Source organism: Haematobia irritans, chromosome 2 (genome assembly GCF_050003625.1).
Source record: "Haematobia irritans isolate KBUSLIRL chromosome 2, ASM5000362v1, whole genome shotgun sequence".
Taxonomy (NCBI): Eukaryota; Metazoa; Arthropoda; class Insecta; order Diptera; family Muscidae; genus Haematobia; species Haematobia irritans.
In genome coordinates, this window is record NC_134398.1 from 50,243,914 (window position 1) to 50,266,696 (window position 22,783).

General features: G+C 30.5%; 1 protein-coding gene across 5 annotated transcripts in view; it reads left to right on the forward strand.

Moving 5' to 3' along the window:
* LOC142224253 (uncharacterized) overlaps window positions 1-22,783 on the forward strand; it is a 562,139-nt gene that overhangs the window by 250,078 nt on the left and 289,278 nt on the right. The window contains exon 1 of one of the 5 annotated variants that reach the window (XM_075294027.1): window positions 1,826-2,250. The exons of the other annotated variants lie outside the window; for them this stretch is intronic. Within the exon in view, the coding sequence (XP_075150142.1) occupies window positions 2,221-2,250 (30 nt within the window). The 5' untranslated portion in view covers window positions 1,826-2,220. Of the gene's footprint in view, window positions 1-1,825; window positions 2,251-22,783 lie in introns of those variants that run through there. 5 annotated transcript variants of the gene reach the window in all.

Consider the following 22,783-nt stretch of genomic DNA (forward strand, 5'->3'; position numbering starts at 1 on the left):
CCTCGGCATTAAATTTTCAGATTTAGTAAGTCACATCGTGCCCTAAATATTAAGTTTATTTCATTTATTTTGGTGAAATCAGTAAAGTAATATTTTCCTCTTGCACTATTTAAATATTTGTAAATCCTGGAAATACTTTGCGATTTGCGGTCAAGATAATATTGGAAGACTTCTATTTTTTTGCATCTTAAAACTTCTTCATTAAACAGCTCCCACTCATTTCTATTTTCTTCCGGCCACGATAAATTTAGATTGTGGGTAATTGTTTTGAGATTCGAAACCCAAAATACCTCCTCCTGTAGCACGAGCGTAGTCAGAATTTTTGGCATACGTTGATCGTTATATTCAAACATGATTTTTTTAATATATTCCAAGTGAAGACCTAAAGTATAAAGGTGACTGTTCTCTAGACCAGTTTCTAGCATCAACACATAATTTGGTGTAAAGCTTGGTAATTTAAGGATTTTTTTCAAGAAGTAACGCTCCAGATTGTCCACTTCTTCAAAAGGGGAAAATCCCCAAACCTGGGCAGCGTAAGACTGTATTGCCCGGCAGACTGCTTGATACACATTCCATTTTTTGCGAATACTAATTTCCTTATTGCCAACTAGGTTAGCCCACGTACTGTTTAGTGCTGTTTTCGATTGGATCGTCCTTTTTATTACATGTTTTCCAAATGACATTTTGGGAGTGATGGTAACGCCAAGATATTTGTATTCGTTTGTTAATTTGATCGTTTTCCCTTTATAATACCAAACATCCTCCCTACTCAGTCGTCCGCCTTTACGGAATACCATTATTTCTGACTTGTCCATATTAACATGTAAATTCCACATATCACAATAACTTTCTTGTCTTGATATCATAAACCGCATCGTATCAGGGTCTTCTGCCAGTATTACAATATCATCGGCGTAGAGAAGTAGTCGAATATTTGAGTCATGTACATTAATACCACCTTGTATGTGTTCTTCGAGGTACAACGAAAAGAGCATTGGGGACAGTAAGCATCCCTGTTTAACTCCAGAGTATGATTGAAAATAGTCAGAGATATCTTCGCCAGTCCAGATTGCGTATTCCGTTGAGTTGTACATATTTACTATGAGCTTTGCAAGTTTATACGATATTCCAATTTGATATAATTTATATATAAGTGATTTTCTGCAGATATTGTCAAAAGCTGCTTTGAAATCTACAAAGAAAGCGTATGTTTTCTTGTGTTGTTTGAATCTCAGGTTCACGATTGACGCTAATTTGTATATGTTATCAACCGTTGAGTAACCTTTCCGAAACCCCGCTTGACATTCTGTTATAAATTCCCATCATAAGTAAGTGTATTATGGCCAAATTTAGGAAAATCGGGCAATACATATATATGGGACTAAATCTAAATCTAAACCGATATCTGTGATGAAGCAAGGAAAAAAACTTTATATTATAAAAATGCGCCTTCTATGCAAAGCAAAATTTGCATTCGTATTTTAAAGACATGAAATCTTTGACCTCACGACAATATTTTTTTCAGTGTGTATACAGATTTTCATCTTTAAAATAAATTCTATTGAAAACATATTGCAAGCTACCCTTATCGATTGATAACCACTGTATATTGACGTAGTTGGTTTATTTGGTTATTTGTTTGCTTTTGTATTCTGTCATTTATAAAATTGTATATTTCGAAGAAGAAGAAGAAGAGGAGAAACAACAAAAACGCAACCAAGCACTCAGTTTTGGTAATGATGACGACGATCCGTTAGTGACTGTAGTACCTAAACTCACCTCTCACAATGCGGTGGCGATCGATGGCGGCGTGACTTTAATTATTTTCAATATTTCCGTTACTTCTCTTAAAAAAACCTCAAATTTAAAAGAAAAAAAAAAATTAAATACTAACCTAAAGCATTTTGGCGCGCATTATTAACGATCGCGAGGTTTTAATGATCAATTGCATTAATAACCAAATACGGGGCGTATCTATGTGAAGTGTGCGTGTGTAAATGTAAAGATTATTAAATATTTAAATATTTTGTTAGTAACTTATTTGTTTGGATTTCCTTAACTTTTCTCTCGAGAAAATTAACAAATTGCTGCTGGTGATTTAATATCGTAGAAAATCTTGTGATATTTGGTGTAGTTTTTCCTTTAGTTTGTATTTGAAACGACTTTAGTAACGAAAACCAAAGCATTGATATTTTGAATTTGTTTTAAAGAAATATTTGAATGCCAACGAATAAACGAATTAGTTTAAAGGTAAGAAATAATTTAAACTATGGAGTGAGGTGGCACTTTAGATTTTTATACCCTTCACCACTACTGTGGTACAGGGTATAGTAAGTTTGTGCATTTGTATGTAACGCCAAGAAGGAAAAGTCTGAGACCCATCGTTTAGTATACCGATCGTCTTAGAATTAAATTCTGAGTCGATTTAGCGATGTCCGTCTGTCTGCCTGTCTGTCCGTCTGTCTGTCTGTCTGTTGATGTATTTTTGTGTGCAAAGTACAGCTCGCAGTTTTAGTCCGATTGTCCTAAAATTTGGTATAGGGTCCTGTTTCGGCTCAAAGACGATCCCTATTGATTTTGGAAAAAATCGGTTCAGATTTAGATATAGCTGCCATATATATTTTTCACCGATCTGGTCATAATTGGCGTGTATATCAACCGATCTTCCTCAAATTCCGTACATCCGAATATTTTATGAGTCTCGAAAAACTTGCAAAATATCAGCCAAATCGGTTCAGATTTAGATATAGCTCCCATATATAGCTTTCGCCCGATTTACACTCAAATGACCACAGAGGCCAATTTTTTTGCTCCGATTTAGTTGAAATTTTGCACAGGGAGTAGAATTAGGATTGTAGCTATGCGTGCCAAATTTGGTTGAAATCGGTTCAGATTTAGATATATCTCCCATATATAGCTTTCGCCCGATTTACACTCATATGACCGTAGAGGCCAATTTTTAACTCCGATTTAGTTGAAATTTTACACAGGGAGTAGAATTAACATTGTAGCTATGCGTGCCAAATTTGGTTGAAATCGGTTCAGATTTAGATATAGCTCCCATATATATGTTTTTCTGATTTCGACAAAAATGGTCAAAATACCAACATTTTCCTTGTAAAATCGCCACTGCTTAGTCGAAAAGTTGTAAAAATGATTCTAATTTTCCTAAACTTCTAATGCATATAAAGGGTGATTTGTTAAGAGCTTGATAACTTTTTTTAAAAAAAAAACGCATAAAATTTGCAAAATCTCATCGGTTCTTTATTTGAAACGTTAGATTGGTCCATGACATTTACTTTTTGAAGATAATTTCATTTAAATGTTGACCGCGGCTGCGTCTTAGGTGGTCCATTCGGAAAGTCCAATTTTGGGCAACTTTTTCGAGCATTTCGGCCGGAATAGCCCGAATTTCTTCGGAAATGTTGTCTTCCAAAGCTGGAATAGTTGCTGGCTTATTTCTGTAGACTTTAGACTTGACGTAGCCCCACAAAAAATAGTCTAAAGGCGTCAAATCGCATGATCTTGGTGGCCAACTTACCGGTCCATTTCTTGAGATGAATTGTTCTCCGAAGTTTTCCCTCAAAATGGCCATAGAATCGCGAGCTGTGTGGCATGTAGCGCCATCTTGTTGAAACCACATGTCAACCAAGTTCAGTTCTTCCATTTTTGGCAACAAAAAGTTTGTTAGCATCGAATGATAGCGATCGCCATTCACCGTAACGTTGCGTCCAACAGCATCCTTGAAAAAATACGGTCCAATGATTCCACCAGCGTACAAACCACACCAAACAGTGCATTTTTCGGGATGCATGGGCAGTTCTTGAACGGCTTCTGGTTGCTCTTCACTCCAAATGCGGCAATTTTGCTTATTTACGTAGCCATTCAACCAGAAATGAGCCTCATCGCTGAACAAAATTTGTCGATAAAAAAGCGGATTTTCTGCCAACTTTTCTAGGGCCCATTCACTGAAAATTCGACGTTGTGGCAGATCGTTCGGCTTCAGTTCTTGCACGAGCTGTATTTTATACGGTTTTACACCAAGATCTTTGCGTAAAATCTTCCATGTGGTCGAATAACACAAACCCAATTGCTGCGAACGGCGACGAATCGACATTTCACGGTCTTCAGCAACACTCTCAGAAACAGACGCAATATTCTTTCTGTACGCACTGTACGCATTCGTGTGGTTGGTTTAATGTCCAATAAAGTAAACTGAGTGCGAAACTTGGTCACAATCGCATTAATTGTTTGCTCACTTGGTCGATTATGTAGACCATAAATCGGACGTAAAGCGTGAAACACATTTCGAACCGAACACTGATTTTGGTAATAAAATTCAATGATTTGCAAGCGTTGCTCGTTAGTAAGTCTATTCATGATGAAATGTCAAAGCATACTGAGCATCTTTCTCTTTGACACCATGTCTGAAATCCCACGTGATCTGTCAAATACTAATGCATGAAAATCGTAACCTCAAAAGAATCACCCTTTACTAATGAGTAAAGCTATTAAAATCGACTAGACATTTAAATGGTTATTGTAAATTTTTATACCCTCCACCATAGGATGGGGGGTACATTAACTTTGTCATTCCGTTTGTAACACATCGAAATATTGCTCTAAGAGCCCATAAAGTATATATATTATGGGTCGTGGTGAAATTCTGAGTCGATCTAAGCATGTCCGTCCGTTTGTTGAAATTACGCTAACTTCCGAACGAAACAAGCTATCGACTTGAAACTTGGCACAAGTAGTTGCTATTGATGTAGGTCGGATGGTATTGAAAATGGGCCATATCGGACCACTTTTACGTATAGCCCCCATATAAACTGACGCTCAGATTTGGCTTGCGGGGCCTCTTGGAGGAGCAAAATTGATCCGATCCGGTTGAAATTTGGTACATGGTGTTAGTATATGGTCTCTCACAACCATGCAAAACTTGGTTCAAATCGGTCCATAATTATATATAGCGCCCGTATAAACCGATCTCCAGATTTAGCTTGCGGTGCCTCTAAGAGAAGCAAATTTCATCCGACTCGGCTGAAATTTGGTACATGGTGTTAGTATATGGTATCTCACAACCATGCAAAAATTGGTTCAAATCGGTCCATAATTATATATAGCGCCCGTATAAACCGATCTCCAGATTTAGCTTGCGGAGCCTCTTGGAGGAGCAAATTTTATCCGATCCGGCTGAAATTTTTTAAATGGTGTAAGTATATGATCTTTAATAAACATGCAAAAATTGGTCCACATCGGTCCATAATTATATATAGCCCCCATATTAACCGAGCCCCCGATTTGGCTTGCGGAGCCTCTAAGAGAAGCAAATTTCATCCGATTCGGCTGAAATTTGATACATGGTATAAGTATATGGTCTCTAACAACTATGCAAAAATTGGCCTACATCGGTCCATAATTATATATAGCCCCAATATAAACCGATCCCCCGATTTGGCTTGCGGTGCCTCTAAGAGAAGCAAATTTCATCCGACTCGGCTGAAATTTGGTACATGGTGTTAGTATATGGTATCTCACAACCATGCAAAAATTGGTTCAAATCGGTCCATAATTATATATAGCGCCCGTATAAACCGATCTCCAGATTTAGCTTGCGGAGCCTCTTGGAGGAGCAAATTTTATCCGATCCGGCTGAAATTTGGTACATGGTGTTAGTATATGGTATCTAACAACCATGAAAAAATTGGATCACATCGGTCCATAATTATATATAGTCCCATATAAACCGATTCCCAGATTTGACCTTCGGAGCCCCTTGGAAGAGCAAAATTCACTCGATCCGTTTGAAATTTGGTACATTTCGCTAATGTCTGGCCGGTACCAACCATGCCAAAAGTGGTCCGTATCGATCTATATTATATAAACCGATTCCCAATCACAGAAAAATCACGATTGCCACTCGAGCCAAAAATAATGTACTAAAATTTTATTGCCATAGAAAATTTTGTCAAAATTTTAGTTCTATAGAAAATTTTGTCAGAATTTTATTTCTATAGAACATTTTGTCAAAATATTATTTCTATAGAAAATTTATGAAGCATTTCATAATTGGAGAGGAACATTTTGCAAAATTTTCCAAAACATCTGGAATTCTACCAATCTACCAAACAGTTAAAAATCTGCCATTTTTGGTAGACTTGTGTTCATTAGAGAGACCGCAACTTATATGGGGCAAAAAAATGTCGGAATCTTGTTCGCCTTAACACCACAAAACGAATCCCCTTTCCAGATATTGGGGTAGCCAAAATTTGAGCCCGATCAAACGACGTTAACATGTACCGCTCGTCGCTCAAAATTTGAAAAAAAACGAATTTTTTGGCCAAAAAGTTTGGCGGTACGTGTTAACGTCGTTTAATCGGGCTCAAATTTTGGCTATCCCAATATGTGGAAAGGGGATTCGTTTTGTGGGGTTGAGGCGAATGCTCCTAGTGGCACCAGGTCGCGTTTTCAAAGCTAAAGGCTGGCGTTTGATCATAACATAAATTTTTAAGGACAAAATAAGCTATCGTTTGTGATATCGTGCGTGTTTTTATTATTTACCGTTCTCGAGTTATGGCTCAATACGTCAATTTTTTGGCCAAAACATTAGTTTTTTTTCAAATTTTGAGCGACGAGCGGCACGTGTTAACGTCGTTTAATCGGGCTAAAATTTTGGCTATCCCACTATCTGGAAAGGGGATTCGTTTTGTGGGGTTAAGGCGTACAAGATTCCGACATTTTTTTTGCCCCATATAAGTTGCGGTCACTCTAGTGTTAATATTTGTATATAGCCCCCATATAAAGCGACCCCCATCTTTCAATTCTGGCTCTATATATCCCGCATGGACTAACTTACAATTTGAAGATGATGGTAAAAAGTTTTAAGATGCCTTGCCATCGGCCGCAACCCAGTAATTTAATTGTGGATGACGTCTTTAATAGAAGTTTCTACACTGAAAAAAATATTGTCGTGAAGTCAAAGATTTCATGTCTTTAAAATACGAATACAAATTTTGCTTAGCATAGAAGACGCATTTCTCTAAAATAAAGTTATTTTCCTTGTCCAAAAGTCGATAAACTTTTCAATGAAGTCGTATTGTCCTTATAATTAAGTGATTTGACTTAAAAATGGGTATCTTAACATGAAAGAAAAAATTTATAGGCTAAGGTCAACTTGACTTTAATAATTCAGAAAAATTCTTTAAATTTAATGAAATTGTCTTTAAATTTGTTGTCTTTTTGCATCTTGACTACAAAGCAAAAAATCGTTCAAATATAGGACATGTTTTTCAAAACTTTATTTTGAAGACGTTTTTTACTTCAAACATAGCATAATTTCTACTTGAAGTCGAGTCCTAATTTGGAAAATAAAGTTGCCGTTAACTCGTTTTTAAAGGACTTTGGTAGCATATGAAGAAAAAAAGCTTAGAAAGCGAAAAATTAAAATTTGCTTCCTAGACCTAAATTTAAAAGAGAATTGTGTCTTAAAAGTATCCTTACTTGTATTCTCCGCTTCTTTGGCTCGGAATCAATACCAAATTTTTTAAAGTAAAGACAAAATCTTTGGAACCGATTATGCTTTTTTTTCAGTGTACGCAATACATAGTAGAGGGTACATAAGATTCGGCCTGGCCGAACATACGCCCGTATATACTTGTTTTCTTTGTTTTTACTTTAATTAATTATATTTTTTTATATAACTGTAATATAATAGTTGATTGGTGGCCATGTGTAATATAACCCATAAGCCTTAATTTATTTTAATAAATACCTTCTGACTTTTAATTGGGGTTTTGTATACCAAACAGAAATTTCTATCTATACAAATCAAATTTTTTTCCTATCTATTAAAATAAAGCCCCTCATATAGCACCTTCAAAATCTTCTCATTTATCATTAGCACATACTGTTTCTTTCTTTACAAAAACATATAAAAAAATTAACAATAAATAAATAAAATGATCTAAACAGTTTTAAGAGTTTTTTTGTTGTTTTTTTTTTTCAAAGCCATAATAGAGAAATGAATTGAAAACGAAACATAGACTTCACAAACCAAAAAACAAAATCCAAACTTGTCTAAAAACCTGACTTTGTATAGGGTGACATCAGCATTAACTTTTAGCTAAGTTTTTTTTCTCTTTCTTATTATTTGCCAACAAATCTCAAAAGGCACATTACAATTTCAGTTTACTGGATAAATATGGTGAAAAGTTTTATGGTAGAAAAAAAAAACAAAAACAACACAAAAAACGGTTAATAAATAATTGTCTGAAGCAAATCATCATTTATAAGCGTTTATTAAACGTCAACTATTTTTTTTTTGCAATGACTTTTTATTTGCTCATAAAAGAAAGTTTTGCGAAAAACAAAAACGCAAAAAAAAACTAATTCCCCTAGAAATTCCTTGGACATTCAAGCCTGAATTGTTTAAATTGCGTGTTTCTAATGTGAATTGGGTGAACGCAAAACAAAATTGCAATTTTAAGTAAAAACTAGTAATGTGACATTGATTTGTGTGACAATGAAAATTACATACAAGTTTGCATCATGTCAATTTGGAAAAAGGTTTTTTTATAACAAATTACAACAATTGAAATGAGAATGTGTATACACAAAATATTTTTCATTTCGTTAGAGAGAAAGGATTTCTACTGAAAAAAAAAATCCTGAAACATTTATTTCTCTGAAGAAAAACTAACGGGATTTTGTTAAGTTAGCTTTGGGAGCGTATTTTAATTAGGTTAATTGTCATAGGATATTTTTCATATATACACATACATACACACCTCCGCACATCATTTTATTTGGAAATGAAGAAAAACGATAATATTTATCTAGTCCAGAAAATATTTTTTATTCTTGAAAGATTATTAAAGTTTTCATCAATTAATTTTCCAAATGGCTTTATAACCTAACTAAATCAAAGCTATGAGAAGCGATGACATTGTCTATGTAAGAACCATACGCGCTTCGTAAATCTTTTGGATTTTGTATGGAGTCTCTCTGCGGAAACTGAACATAGTTTAGTTATGATTAAATTAGAGTAAATTGAATTTTAATTTTAGTTTTTACTTTATTTTGATTTTAATTTTTACTTTAATTTTAATTTTTAATTATAAATTTAATTTTAGTTTTAATTTTAATTTAACTGTTCCAATACGGCCCCGATGCCAAAATCACTGTTATCGCAGTGCACGTAAAACTTTTTGGAAAAATCGTAAGAAGATTCCTGATTTTTCTGAACGCTTCGTCGGCCTCTCAAGTCCATTGGAATTTCCTTTAGGTCGATGGGACTTTCGTTTTAGAAAAGACGAAAATTCCATACATATACATAGACCCAAAAATTCGCGGACTTGTTTTATGTTTTTCGGAACGGGCCAGGATTTTATATTTTCGGGGTCCATTTGGTCCAATTTAATTTAATATATTCTTTTCCTCTATTAAATACTTTATTTAGACTTTATGATTATATGAGAAGTATTGTATACAAATCCATAAAACTTATCTTTAAGCTTAAATAAATTCAAGGGTAATGTATTTATGAAGTTCGGTAATTGAATGGCTAAAGAACTTTTCTCACATAGGGTGCTATCCCTTGGAAGTTTATAGCGTCCTTCTTTCTTCACTTCTCCCGTCGTATGACGGACTCGATCGATATACAGTGAAACCTCAGAAAGGTAGACACACACGGTCGACACCTCCACATTCGACACCTCCAATTATGAGAGGGTCATTTTTATGTGTTAATATAGCAAACTTCCCCAGATAACTGTCAACATTTGGGAGACATCCGGTTTTCACATTGTCCAATATTGAGAGGTTTCACTGTATATCGATAATACCGGCTAAAAAAACTGACCCTTATCGCTCCACTTCGGTACCATTTCCACATTACTTCGAGGTGGTGCTCGACCTTTTTGTCTACAGTGTCTCCGTCCAGACTATAGCTTTTCTATGTGTCTATCTCTTATGCGCTTTACAGAGTATCAGTTATTCCGGACGTCAGTGCTTGCGTCGAACATATCCCATTTATTGTGCACATTATAAGTTAAGTCCGAAGGCATAATCGATACTGCTGCATGTTTATGGGATCGATAACACATTTACCGATTATTTAGTCATCGCCGACAAGTCGTATCGATCCGACACACTGTAAGATTCTTTACAAACAACGACATTCCGTCCGGAATAACTGATAGTCTGTAAAGCGCATTACCGTGGTCATTCCATAGTGTGTGAAGTAGAGTTGTACCAAAAAAACTCGGTTCGATATATTGGACAATTTTAGTATTTCTAGAAAATAGGCATAATTCCGCAGTCTCCGGTTTACATTCAGGCCTTTGGGTCTTGCCCGGTCATATACATTTCTCAGGACCCTTTTTGCTCTCCTGTATGCAAAGTCTGTTGAAAAATACATTTTCATAATTTTTCAACTAAAGTCGATAGTTACCAAATAATATATTTATGACGATATTTTTTGTTATTTGAACCAATGACTTCACTTTCTTAAACCAATAAACCACTGTTCAATTACAATAACATTTATATTTACCTTCATTCAAAATGTGTGGTGACAGTAAACAAGTACAGATGTATGTATGTATGGCCATATGTTTGTTACCAACTGTCAATTATTGTTGGCAAAAAGAATAGTGGTATAAACAGACGAAGATGAATAAAACCCAAAAGAAAACAAAAACCTAATAAAAAGTGAGTGAGCACAAAACTGTTTATTTACCTCAGTTGGTGTTTGTATTTATAGGTGTGTGTTTTTCGTAATGTTTATCATCACATAAAGAAGTTGATTTGAAGACATGACGAGCCACCTTTCAAATCATGTCATGTCTTCCTCTCCCTCATTTTCACACCTTCTTGCAAAACACTACAACCTCAATGGAGAAGTTGTAGTAGTTTGCAATCTACCTACTATCAACGCTAAAAACAACAACTTCCATCAAAACATTCCGTGTCGTTTATTATACGACACAAGAATAATGACTTGTCTTATTAATTTTCTCTTTACGAGCGAGAGAGATTGTCTCGCCCAATTCTAAGCCAAACTCCACAACAAAGACTTGAAATACATAAACAAAACAGCTGACTTGGTATAATAACCGAAATGGTTTTACTGTTCTCTAAATGGGCCGTGTAAAAGCAATTACTCAACAGTTATTAAAACTTCTAGCATTTTAGTTCAATGAAGCGAACATGATTGTTTATTTTGTTGTTGTTATCGAATTATTTTTATATTAGACTGGTGGAGTAATATACACGAAAAGGCCACCACAAAAGGTAGATTATTTACTGTTTGGTAGATTTTGCAAAAAATTTCCCCTCCAACTAAGAGAGGAATATTGTCTAGATATAAAATGTTAAATAAAATTTCCAAAGAAATAAAATGTTGTCAAAATTTTCTATGGAAATAAAATTTTGACAAAATTTTCGATCGAAATAAAATTTTGGCAAAATTTTAAATAAAATTTTGACAAAACATTCCTATGAAATAAAATTTTGAGAAAATTTTCTATGGAAATAAAATCTTGAGATCATTTTCTATAGAAATAAAATTTTGACAAAATTTTCTATGGAAATAAAATTTTGACAAAATGACACAATTTTCTATAGAAATAAAATGTTGACAAAATTTTCTAAAGAAATAAAATTTTGACAAAACATTCTTATGAAATAAAATTTTGAAAAAATTTTCTATAGAAATAAAATTTTGAGAAAATTTTCTATATCAACAAAATTTTGAGAACATTTTCTATAGAAATAAAATTTTGAGAAAATTTTCTTTAGAAATAATATATTGTCAAAATTCTCTATAGAAATAAAATTTTGACAAAATTTTCTATAGAAATAAAATTTTGACAAAATTTTCTATCGAAATAAAATTTTGACAAAATTTTCTATAGAAATAAAATTTTTACAAAATTTTCTAAAGAAATAAAATTTTTACAAAATTTTCTAAAGAAAAAAAATTTGACAAAATTTACTATAGAAATAAAATTTTGACAAAATTTTCTATAGAAATAAAATTTTGACAAAATTTTCTGTAAAAATAAAATTTTAACAAAATTTTCTATAGAAATAAAATTTTAACAAAATTTTCTATAGAAATAAATTTTGTACAAAATTTTCTATAGAAATAAAATGTTGACAAAATTTTCTAAAGAAATAAAATTTTGACAAAACATTCTTATGAAATAAAATTTTGAAAAAATTTACTATAGAAAAAAATTTTTGAGAAAATTTTTTATACCAACAACATTTTGAGAACATTTTCTATAGAAATAAAATTTTGAGAAAATTTTCTTTAGAAATAATATTTTGTCAACATTCTCTATATTAATCAAAATTTGACAAAATTTTCTATAGAAATAAAATTTTGACAAAATTTTCTAAAGAAATAAAATTTTGACAAAATTTTCTATAGAAATAAAATTTTGACAAAATGAAAACAAAATTTTGGCAAAATAAAATTTAAAAAGAATGTTGACAAAATTTTCTATATGAATTAAATTTTGACAAAATTTTCTTTATGAAATAAAATTTTCCAAAAAAAAAAAATAAAATTTTGAGAAAATTTTCTATACCAACAAAATTTTGAGAACATTTTCTATAGAAATAAAATTTTGAGAAAATTATCTTTAGAAATAATATTTTGTCAAAATTCTCTATATTAAATAAAATTCGACAAAATTTTCTATCAAAATGCAATTTTGACAAAATTTTCTATAGAAATAATATTTTGACAGAATTTTTTATAGAAATAAAATTTTGACAAAATTTTCTATAGAAATAAAATTTTGACAAAATTTTCTATAGAAATAAAATGTTGAAAAAATTGTCTATAGAAATAAACTTTAATTTTAATATTCTAAAGAAATAACATTTTGACAAAACATTCTTATGAAATAACATTTTGAAAAAATTTTCTATAGAAATAAAATCTTGAGAAAATTTTCTATAGAAATAAAATTTTGACAAAATTTTCTATAGAAATAAAATTTTGAGAAAATTTTCTTTAGAAATAATATTTTGACAAAATTCTCTATATTAATCAAAATTTGACAAAAATTGCTTTAGAAATACAATTTTGACAAAATTTCCTACAGAAATAAAATTTTGACAAAATTTTCTGTAGAAAAAAAATTGACAAAATTTTCTATAGAAATAAAATTTTGACAAAACATTCTTATGAAATAAAATTTTGAAAAAATTTTCTATAGAAATAAAATTTTGAGAAAATTTTCTTTAGAAATAATATTTTGTCAAAATTCTCTATATTAATCAAAATTTGACAGAATTTTTTATAGAAATAAAATTTTGACAAAATTTTCTATAGAAATAAAATTTTGACAAAATTTTCTATAGAAGTAAAATTTTGACAAAATTTTCTATAGATGTAAAATTTTGGCAGAATTTTCTATAGAAATAAAATTTTGACAAAATTTTCTATAGAAATAAAATTTTGACAAAATTTTCTGTAGAAATAAAATTTGTACAAAATTTTCTATACAAATAATATTTTGACAAAATTCTCTATATAAATCAAATTTTGACAAAATTTTCTATAGAAATAATATTTTGACAAAATTCTCTATATAAATCAAATTTTGAGAAAATTTTCTTTAGAAATAATAGTTTGACAAAATTTTCTATAGAAATAAAATTTTGACAAAATTTTCTATAGAAGTAAAATTTTGACAAAATTTTCTAAGGAAATAAAGTTTGAGAAAATTTACTATAGAAATAAAATTTTGACAAAATTATCTTTAGAAATAACATTTTGACAAAATTTGCTATTTGAAATTGAAATTTGAACAAAATTTTCTATAGAAATAAAATGTTGAGAAAATTTTCTATAGAAATAATATTTTGACAAAATTCTCTATATAAATCAAATTTTGACAAAATTTTCTTTAGAAATAATATTTTGACAAAATTTTCTATAGAAATAAAATTTTGACAAAATTTGCTATGGAAATAAAATTTTGACAAAATTTGCTATGGAAATAAAATGTTAACAAAATTTTCTATAGAAGTAAAATTGTGGCAAAATTTTCTATAAAAGTAATATTTTGGCAAAATTTTCTATAGAAATAAAAAAACAAAAAATTTCTTTATAAATAAAATCTTGACAAAGTTTGCTTTGAAAATAAAGATTGAGAAAATTTACTATATTAATAATATTTTGACAACATTTTTTATTAGTATAAAATTTAACAAAACTTTCTTTAGAAATAAAATTTTGACAGAATTTTCTGTAGGAATAAAATTTTGACAGAATTTTCTAAAAAAAAATAAAAATTGCTTTAGAAATACAATTTTGACAAAATTTCCTACAGAAATAAAATTTTGACAAAATTTTCTGTAGAAAAAAAATTGACAAAATTTTCTATAGAAATAAAATTTTGACAAAACATTCTTATGAAATAAAATTTTGAAAAAATTTTCTATAGAAATAAAATTTTGAGAAAATTTTCTTTAGAAATAATATTTTGTCAAAATTCTCTATATTAATCAAAATTTGACAGAATTTTTTATAGAAATAAAATTTTGACAAAATTTTCTATAGAAATAAAATTTTGACAAAATTTTCTATAGAAGTAAAATTTTGACAAAATTTTCTATAGATGTAAAATTTTGGCAGAATTTTCTATAGAAATAAAATTTTGACAAAATTTTCTATAGAAATAAAATTTTGACAAAATTTTATATAGAAATAAAATTTTGACAAAATTTTCTGTAGAAATAAAATTTGTACAAAATTTTCTATACAAATAATATTTTGACAAAATTCTCTATATAAATCAAATTTTGACAAAATTTTCTATAGAAATAATATTTTGACAAAATTCTCTATATAAATCAAATTTTGAGAAAATTTTCTTTAGAAATAATAGTTTGACAAAATTTTCTATAGAAATAAAATTTTGACAAAATTTTCTATAGAAGTAAAATTTTGACAAAATTTTCTAAGGAAATAAAGTTTGAGAAAATTTACTATAGAAATAAAATTTTGACAAAATTATCTTTAGAAATAACATTTTGACAAAATTTGCTATTTGAAATTGAAATTTGAACAAAATTTTCTATAGAAATAAAATGTTGAGAAAATTTTCTATAGAAATAATATTTTGACAAAATTCTCTATATAAATCAAATTTTGACAAAATTTTCTTTAGAAATAATATTTTGACAAAATTTTCTATAGAAATAAAATTTTGACAAAATTTGCTATGGAAATAAAATTTTGACAAAATTTGCTATGGAAATAAAATGTTAACAAAATTTTCTATAGAAGTAAAATTGTGGCAAAATTTTCTATAAAAGTAATATTTTGGCAAAATTTTCTATAGAAATAAAAAAACAAAAAATTTCTTTATAAATAAAATCTTGACAAAGTTTGCTTTGAAAATAAAGATTGAGAAAATTTACTATATTAATAATATTTTGACAACATTTTTTATTAGTATAAAATTTAACAAAACTTTCTTTAGAAATAAAATTTTGACAGAATTTTCTGTAGGAATAAAATTTTGACAGAATTTTCTAAAAAAAAATAAAATTTTTGCAGGATTTTCTATAAAAATAAAATTTTGACAAAATTTTCTATAGAAAGAAAATTGTGACAAAATAAGGTGTTTTTGTTTGGTAGTGTTTTGGTAAAATGTGCTCCAAATTTAGTAGATTATTTTTGGCTCGTTTTTGAATATTTGTTTAAACATTTGGAAGATTAACTGTCAAAAAAGTTACTTAAAAACAAAAAAAATAATTTAGTTATCCTTTTTAAAATTTTTGCATAAAAAGTTACAACATTTGACGATTTTTTATTAAAAAACCTAATAAATAAATAAAAAATATGTGAATATATCCATAATTACAAGTTTCCAAGTGAATGGGGTAATATTATTATGTTAGTTAGACAATTAGCTGACTTTGGTTAAATTTTACCTAAAGGTGAGTATTAAGTTCGAGTTTAGCCGCTAAAATCGTAATTTTTTCACTAAAGTGAAAACTAAATCAGTAAAAAAGGCATACAATTATACCTATTTGTTGCAAATTTTATTATAACTTGATGGGGAATTGCCCAAAGCAAATTTTTACAAAGTTTGTATTCCTTAAAATGGATTATTAAAGAAAAGTAATCGTGAAAAAATTCCGATTTTAGCGGCTAAACTCGAAGTTTATACCCACCTTAATGGGAGAAATTATTGTTATTTAAATAATTTTTTTGCTTACTTTAATGACATGAACTAAAAATGAAAGAAATTTTATATATAAATATTTTTCTGAAATGTGTTAATATTACTTAAATTGTGTTCAAAATATGAAATTTTCTGTAATAAAAAAGTAATATTACTAATAAATTTTCTTAGTTTGACAAGAAGTATGAACTTTGCAACTGTATCATGTGGCAATTATTTAAATATTTTAGTTGAAATTTTCACAATTGGTTTCACTGTTTTTGGGTGTATTAATAATTGATTTATTATTTTATTAAATTATTTATATTTTTTTGTTATTCACAACGAACTGCATTCATAGCCGATTTTCTTCAAACTAAGAGAATAATTGTGTTTCTATTTACCTCTCTTGAAATAGTTTTCCCCAATTTAACACACATTGGTATTGTTAACGATGAATATCTCTTTTAAGAGCAAATGTGAGGGAATAGCTTATAGCTTGACTTGTTTCCATTCTGTTATTCTCAACAATATTTCCATATGCTGGAGTTAAGAGACAGAGAGGGAGAGCGAGGATAGAATTATTTTTTATTTATTCTCTTGTGAGTCAAATTGCAATGATCTCTTGTTTGTTTCAATTCCGTTTTGTTCGAAACTGTATAATAGAAGTGGAGGGAACATTCATAATTATTTAAACTTGTATTTATATAACTTTGTTATAATTGATGGAATAATTACAAACACATTTTGAATTGTAAACTTATGAAAGCAGATTTGCTTTTTTATCTTGATTCAATCTTTTTATTAGATATTCTTTATTTAGGTTGAAAATTTTACTACAAGAAAAACCATAATCCATAGTAATAATAATTAAAATTGATTTATTTTTATTTTCAGGTACGTATGAAAAAAAAAAAACAAAATGTAGACGTAAGTAAAATGTAACAGTAAAAACAGAAAAGCCAGAAAAACTGCAAATATTTTTTATACCCAAATGTGCATTTTTTATGGTAATATAAGAAAATAAAAGCTTTATATCACTTAAAATGCATATGAACTAATTTTTTGAACTTTTGTTAGCCTATGACAAAATTTGTGTGATATTAATTCCGTTCGTGTACCCGATAATTTTTGATAATTATCACATCATTTTTAGTGCAAGTCCTTCGTGTGCTGAAAAAGTCAGTCGATTTTGAAAGTTTTTCCTGGACATTTTTTTCACAGAAAAAACTTGCAGGATGTTATACACAATTATCAGCTATTTTTAATCAAAACCAAATCATTTGTGAAATATATTGCACAATGTCAATGTGTAGTATAAAATATGAATATGCTTATTGTTTCAAAAGCTTGAAATGAGTTAATGGTGATTTGGTAAACGCGGACATTTTTGCTCTTTTTACCAAAAAGAATTAAAATCCATTCCTACTCCATTGCAAGGTTAGACTGAATAATTTTTGCTGAAAAAATACAAAAACAGACCTATTGTTGTTTCATTCACGTCAATGTAATTCAAATTATATTCATAATCTTCAGATTTGTTTTTTATCGAACTCATAACTATCAGTAAAGCTGTCGATTGACGAATAAGTTTCTTGTGAGAATAAAAACTGTTTCGAAAAACGTATGGAAATTTCTAGTGAAATCTTTGGGACCTGAAAAAAACTATTCGCTAAAACCAGTTATTTTTAATAACCGGTGTACGTTACAAACGTATTCGAGTGTAATTAATTGTACAGCTAATTACTCTCTTTGAAGTTAACCCCCCCCAAAAATCCCTCATATGACCATATAAAAATTTCAATTTACATTTTATAGATACACGATTATAGTTTTCGTTTTTAGGACGTTAATAAAATTAGAATTTTGTGGTTATATTTGTATGTACATATTTGGAGAAAAACAAACAGAACGTTACAATAAATAAATATGGGAAATACTAAATAAAAAATCTCATTACAATAGCATGTACTGTAAATATAGCTACACATCACTGTATTACATGTGCGCTCAGTGAGTTTAGGTAAATATGTGTGTGAGCATGTAAACAAAATAACATTGTAAATAAGTCATATTACATATTCACATCTCATATTTCGGACAGGAATTTTTTAAACAAATAATAAAATAAAATACAAAAAAAGCAAATAAAACCTTTACTTTGTATTAGCAAAAGCTCTCCATACCGGCCCTCAACACTAGCATGAAAAAGAGAGAGGGTGGGAGAGAGTATTATTACCAAATTTTGATTTATGGGATTTCTGGTGTAGACATTAGACGGCAACAACATTAACATCTTGTTCACATTGAGAGATAGTATGTTTTTGTTTTGTATTATCGTTTGTTTGAGAAAAGCGGTGGGTTCATGGGGAGGGGAGGTGAGGTATAATAAGGAGATAGGTATTTGTAAGGTTGTTGTTATTGTTAGGCAATTTGTGAAGTCTATTGAAATTTACATACCTACATACATTGTTGTTCAAATGAATTCATATGTAACTATTTGTTCTTAACAAACCGGGCATCCCAACATTTGTTTACCGTATATGGTTGTGTTTACAGTGATATTAACATACAACCATACATCATAACATAGTAAGTTTGAGATGAAAATCACAGTTTCTTTTTAGAAGAGCTCAATTTAAGCTGACTACTTTATTTGTAAAATGAATGAAATTTCTTTGTGATTTTATTTCTAATATAAGTTAAGTGTAAGCATAACAATAGCGATGGGAGATAAGCTAACACTTGTTTCAGTTTATTATACCCTCCACCATAGGATGGAGGGTATATTAACTTTGTCATTCCGTTTGTAACACATCGAAATATTGCTCTAAGACCCAATAAAGTATATATATTCTGGGTCGTGGAGAAATTCTGAGTCGATCTAAGCATGTTTGTCCGTCCGTCTGTTGAAATCACGCTAACTTCCGAACGAAACAAGCTATCGACTTGAAACTTGGCACAATAAGTTGCTATTGATGTAGGTCGGCAGGTGTTGCAAATGGGCAATATCGGACCACTTTTACGTATAGCCCCCATATAAACCGACGCTCAGATTTGGCTTGCGGAGCATCTTGGAGGAGCAAAATTCATCCGATCCGGTTGAAATTTAGTACATGGTGTTAGTATATGGTCTCTAACAACCATGCAAAAATTGGTCCATAACGGTATATAATTATAAATAGCCCCCATATAAACCGATCCCCAGATTTGACCTCCGTATCCTCATGGATGAGCAAAATTCATCCGATTCTGTTGAAATTTGGTACGTGGTGTTAGTTTATGGTCTTTAACAACCATGCAGGAATTGGTCCATATCGGTCCATAATTATATGTAGCCCCCATATATAAACCGCTCCCCAGATTTGACCTCCAAAGCCCCTTGGAAGATTAAAATTCACCTGATCCGGTTGAAATTTGGTACGTGGTGTTAGTATATGGTCTCTAACAACTATGCAAAAATTGGTCCATACCGGTCTTAATTACCCAACAAAAACTAGGTAACCACATCTCATTACAATTGACATTACCAGGAGTAAAGCTGTCATTACACGTTGCATTACATTGCGGCGAGTTATAATGACTAACTTGTAATGACAAAAATAAATACTTCTCGGTAATTTTCGAATTGTTATTCTCAAATTTTTAGGCAGTTGTAGTTAATATAAGTATTCACATAATCGAGCACTTACATAAAAAATCAAAAAGAATATGTAATGTAACGGTAATTCTGAAGATTTTTCCGTTAAGAATTTTTTATCACAAATATTTCATAATAATTGTGTTTAATGACATTATCATATTATGTTTTAAATAAACATAATATGATAATAATCCAAAATGCACTTAAACTAAATTTCAAATGCCATTTGCCTTATAAAAAAGAGACTTAAAATCCACTTTTAGTATGTGAATTGCCTATTGGATATATTATAACTTAATTCACGAATCCAACTCCCTTAAACAACCTACATTTATTTCTATTTTAAGTGTGACATTAATTTGAGTGTAATCGTATTTAGATTATTTATTAGATTTTTTGTTTATTTATACAATATTCTATTTCTATTCAGTAGTTCTCCTATTACAGCACCACTCGCCATATTTTGATCCATTGTAATCGGCGATAGAAATCAATATTTTCGAGATTTGGTTGCCTGAGACTATAAGTGGCTATTTTGCAAGCTTTGGTGTATCTACGAATAAGTCATTACATATTAGGTGATTATATGCTTTAAATGCACTACTTATTTTATGGCCGAAAGTATGCCTGGGGAGAAGTACTTTCCTCCTAGGACATGCTTATGTAAATGTAATCCGAAACGATGCCAATTAATAAGTGGTTATTAATTTTTAAATAGGCTTACCTACAAGATTACCGGGTAATGAGAGTTTTTGCTGGGTATATATGTTTAACCCCCATTTAAACCGATCCCCAGATTTGACCTCCGTAGCTCTTGGAGGAGCAAAATTCATCCGATCCGGTTGAAATTTGGTACGTGGTTAAATTTGGTACATGGCGCTAGTATATGGCCGCTAACAACCATGCCAAAATTGGTCAATGTCGGTCTATAGTTATACATAGCCGATCCCCAAAAATAATCTACCAAAATTTTATTTCTATAGAAAATTATGTGAAAATTTTATTGATATAGAAAATTGTGTTAAAATGTTATTTCTATAGAAAATTATGTCAAAATTTTATTTCTATAGAAAATTTTGTCAAAATTTTATTTCTATCAAAAATTTGGTCAACATTTTATTTCTATAGAAAATTTTGTCAAAATTTTATTTCTATAGAAAATTTTGTCAAAATTTTATTTCTATAGAAAATTTGGTCAAAATTTTATTTCTATAGAAAATTTGGTCAAAATTTTAATTCTATAGAAAATTTTGTCAAACTGAATTATATACGTACTTAATCGGCCTTTTTTGAGAAGACGGTGTTACGAAGTTTTAAGATACCTTGCCATCGGCAAGTGTTACCGCAACCCAAGTAATTCGATTGTGGATAACAGTCTGTGGTAGAAGTTTCTACGCAATCCATGGTGGAGGGTACATAAGATTCGGCCTGGCCGAATTTACGGCCGTATATACTTGTTTATTATGGGAAGCCCAATATTTGATGAAATACCGTGGCGGTTGGCGGTGATTTGCCAAATTAAATTTTGTACAGTAATCCCTCGATTTACGTCGTGATTGGTAATTTGACGACGTTAATCGAAACGACGTAAACCGAATTAACAATTGCTCATATTTACTCCAAGGTCCATTTATGTATGTATGTGCGTGTACATAATAAAAATTTATTCTGATAATTGGTTGATAGTTTTGCTTCAAGTAGAGGATGTTGATGAGGAATGTGGTAATTCCGAAACAGCTGTACATCCAACAAGCATACTTTTCCTCTGTTGGTTAAGCTACATTTGTAGTTTAGTCAATGCATGGTTTTAAGCTGAAATCAAAAACAACCACAATAAAACACTTCACAAATAAAGGTAGTTCAGTAATTTCGGTAAGAATTTCAGAAAAAAATGTTTCGATGTCATCATCGTTGATATTTATTTTACGTATGGAAGGCATTTCTGATAAAGTGGGCAAAAAGTTTGATGGAACAAAAAATTTGACGACATAAATCGAAACTACGTAAACCGAGACGACGTAAATCGAGGGATTACTGTACTTCCTTGGCAGAAAATTGGATAGTGTTATCATTTTTTTTTTATAACTCACTACTAGGCATTGTTTTGTGTCTAAAAAAATCCCTTGAGGCAATGACATCCAATTCGAATAGTATTGTAATCTTTCCACGTTGGGAACAAAAACCAAGTGATACGGGAGCAACACAAAAGATTGCGTTAGGTTAGATTGCAGGTCTCAGGTTAAGCCAATATTTGACTTGTGCGCTGTACTAGCTCATCCTCTTTTTCGTAGTCTTCTCCTGTCCTAGAAACGTCGAATTGCCAATTTGTTCGTAGACCTTGTAAAGGGTGGTTAAAATTTCAAGGGCCGATGTTGATTTTGAATAAAACACAAACTATTTAGGAAATTATTGTAATTTTATTTTAATATGATATATTGGTATTACTCAATTATGTATGGAACAAAATATCGGCCAAATAGGCGCCGCGACCTCGGTGGCATACCTTCATCCGATGGTCCAAATTTTCGATGACGCTGAGGCATAATGGAGGTTCTATGCCGTTAATGTGCCGAATTATCTCATCCTTTAGCTCTTGAATTGTTGCTGGCTTATCGACGTACACCTTTTTTTTCAAATAACCCCAAAGAAAAAAGTCCAACGGTGTCAAATCACATGATCTTGGCGGCCAATTGACATCGCCATTACGTGAGATAACACGGCCATTGAATTTGTTGCGCAAAAGAGCCATTGTTTCGTTAGCTGTGTGGCAAGTGGCACCGTCCTGCTGAAACCACATATCGTCCACATCCATATCTTCCAATTCGGGCCATAAAAAGTTCGTTATCATCTCACGATAGCGAACACCATTCACAGTGACTGCCTGACCAGCCTCATTTTGGAAAAAATACGGCCCGATGATGCCGCCAGCCCATAAACCGCACCA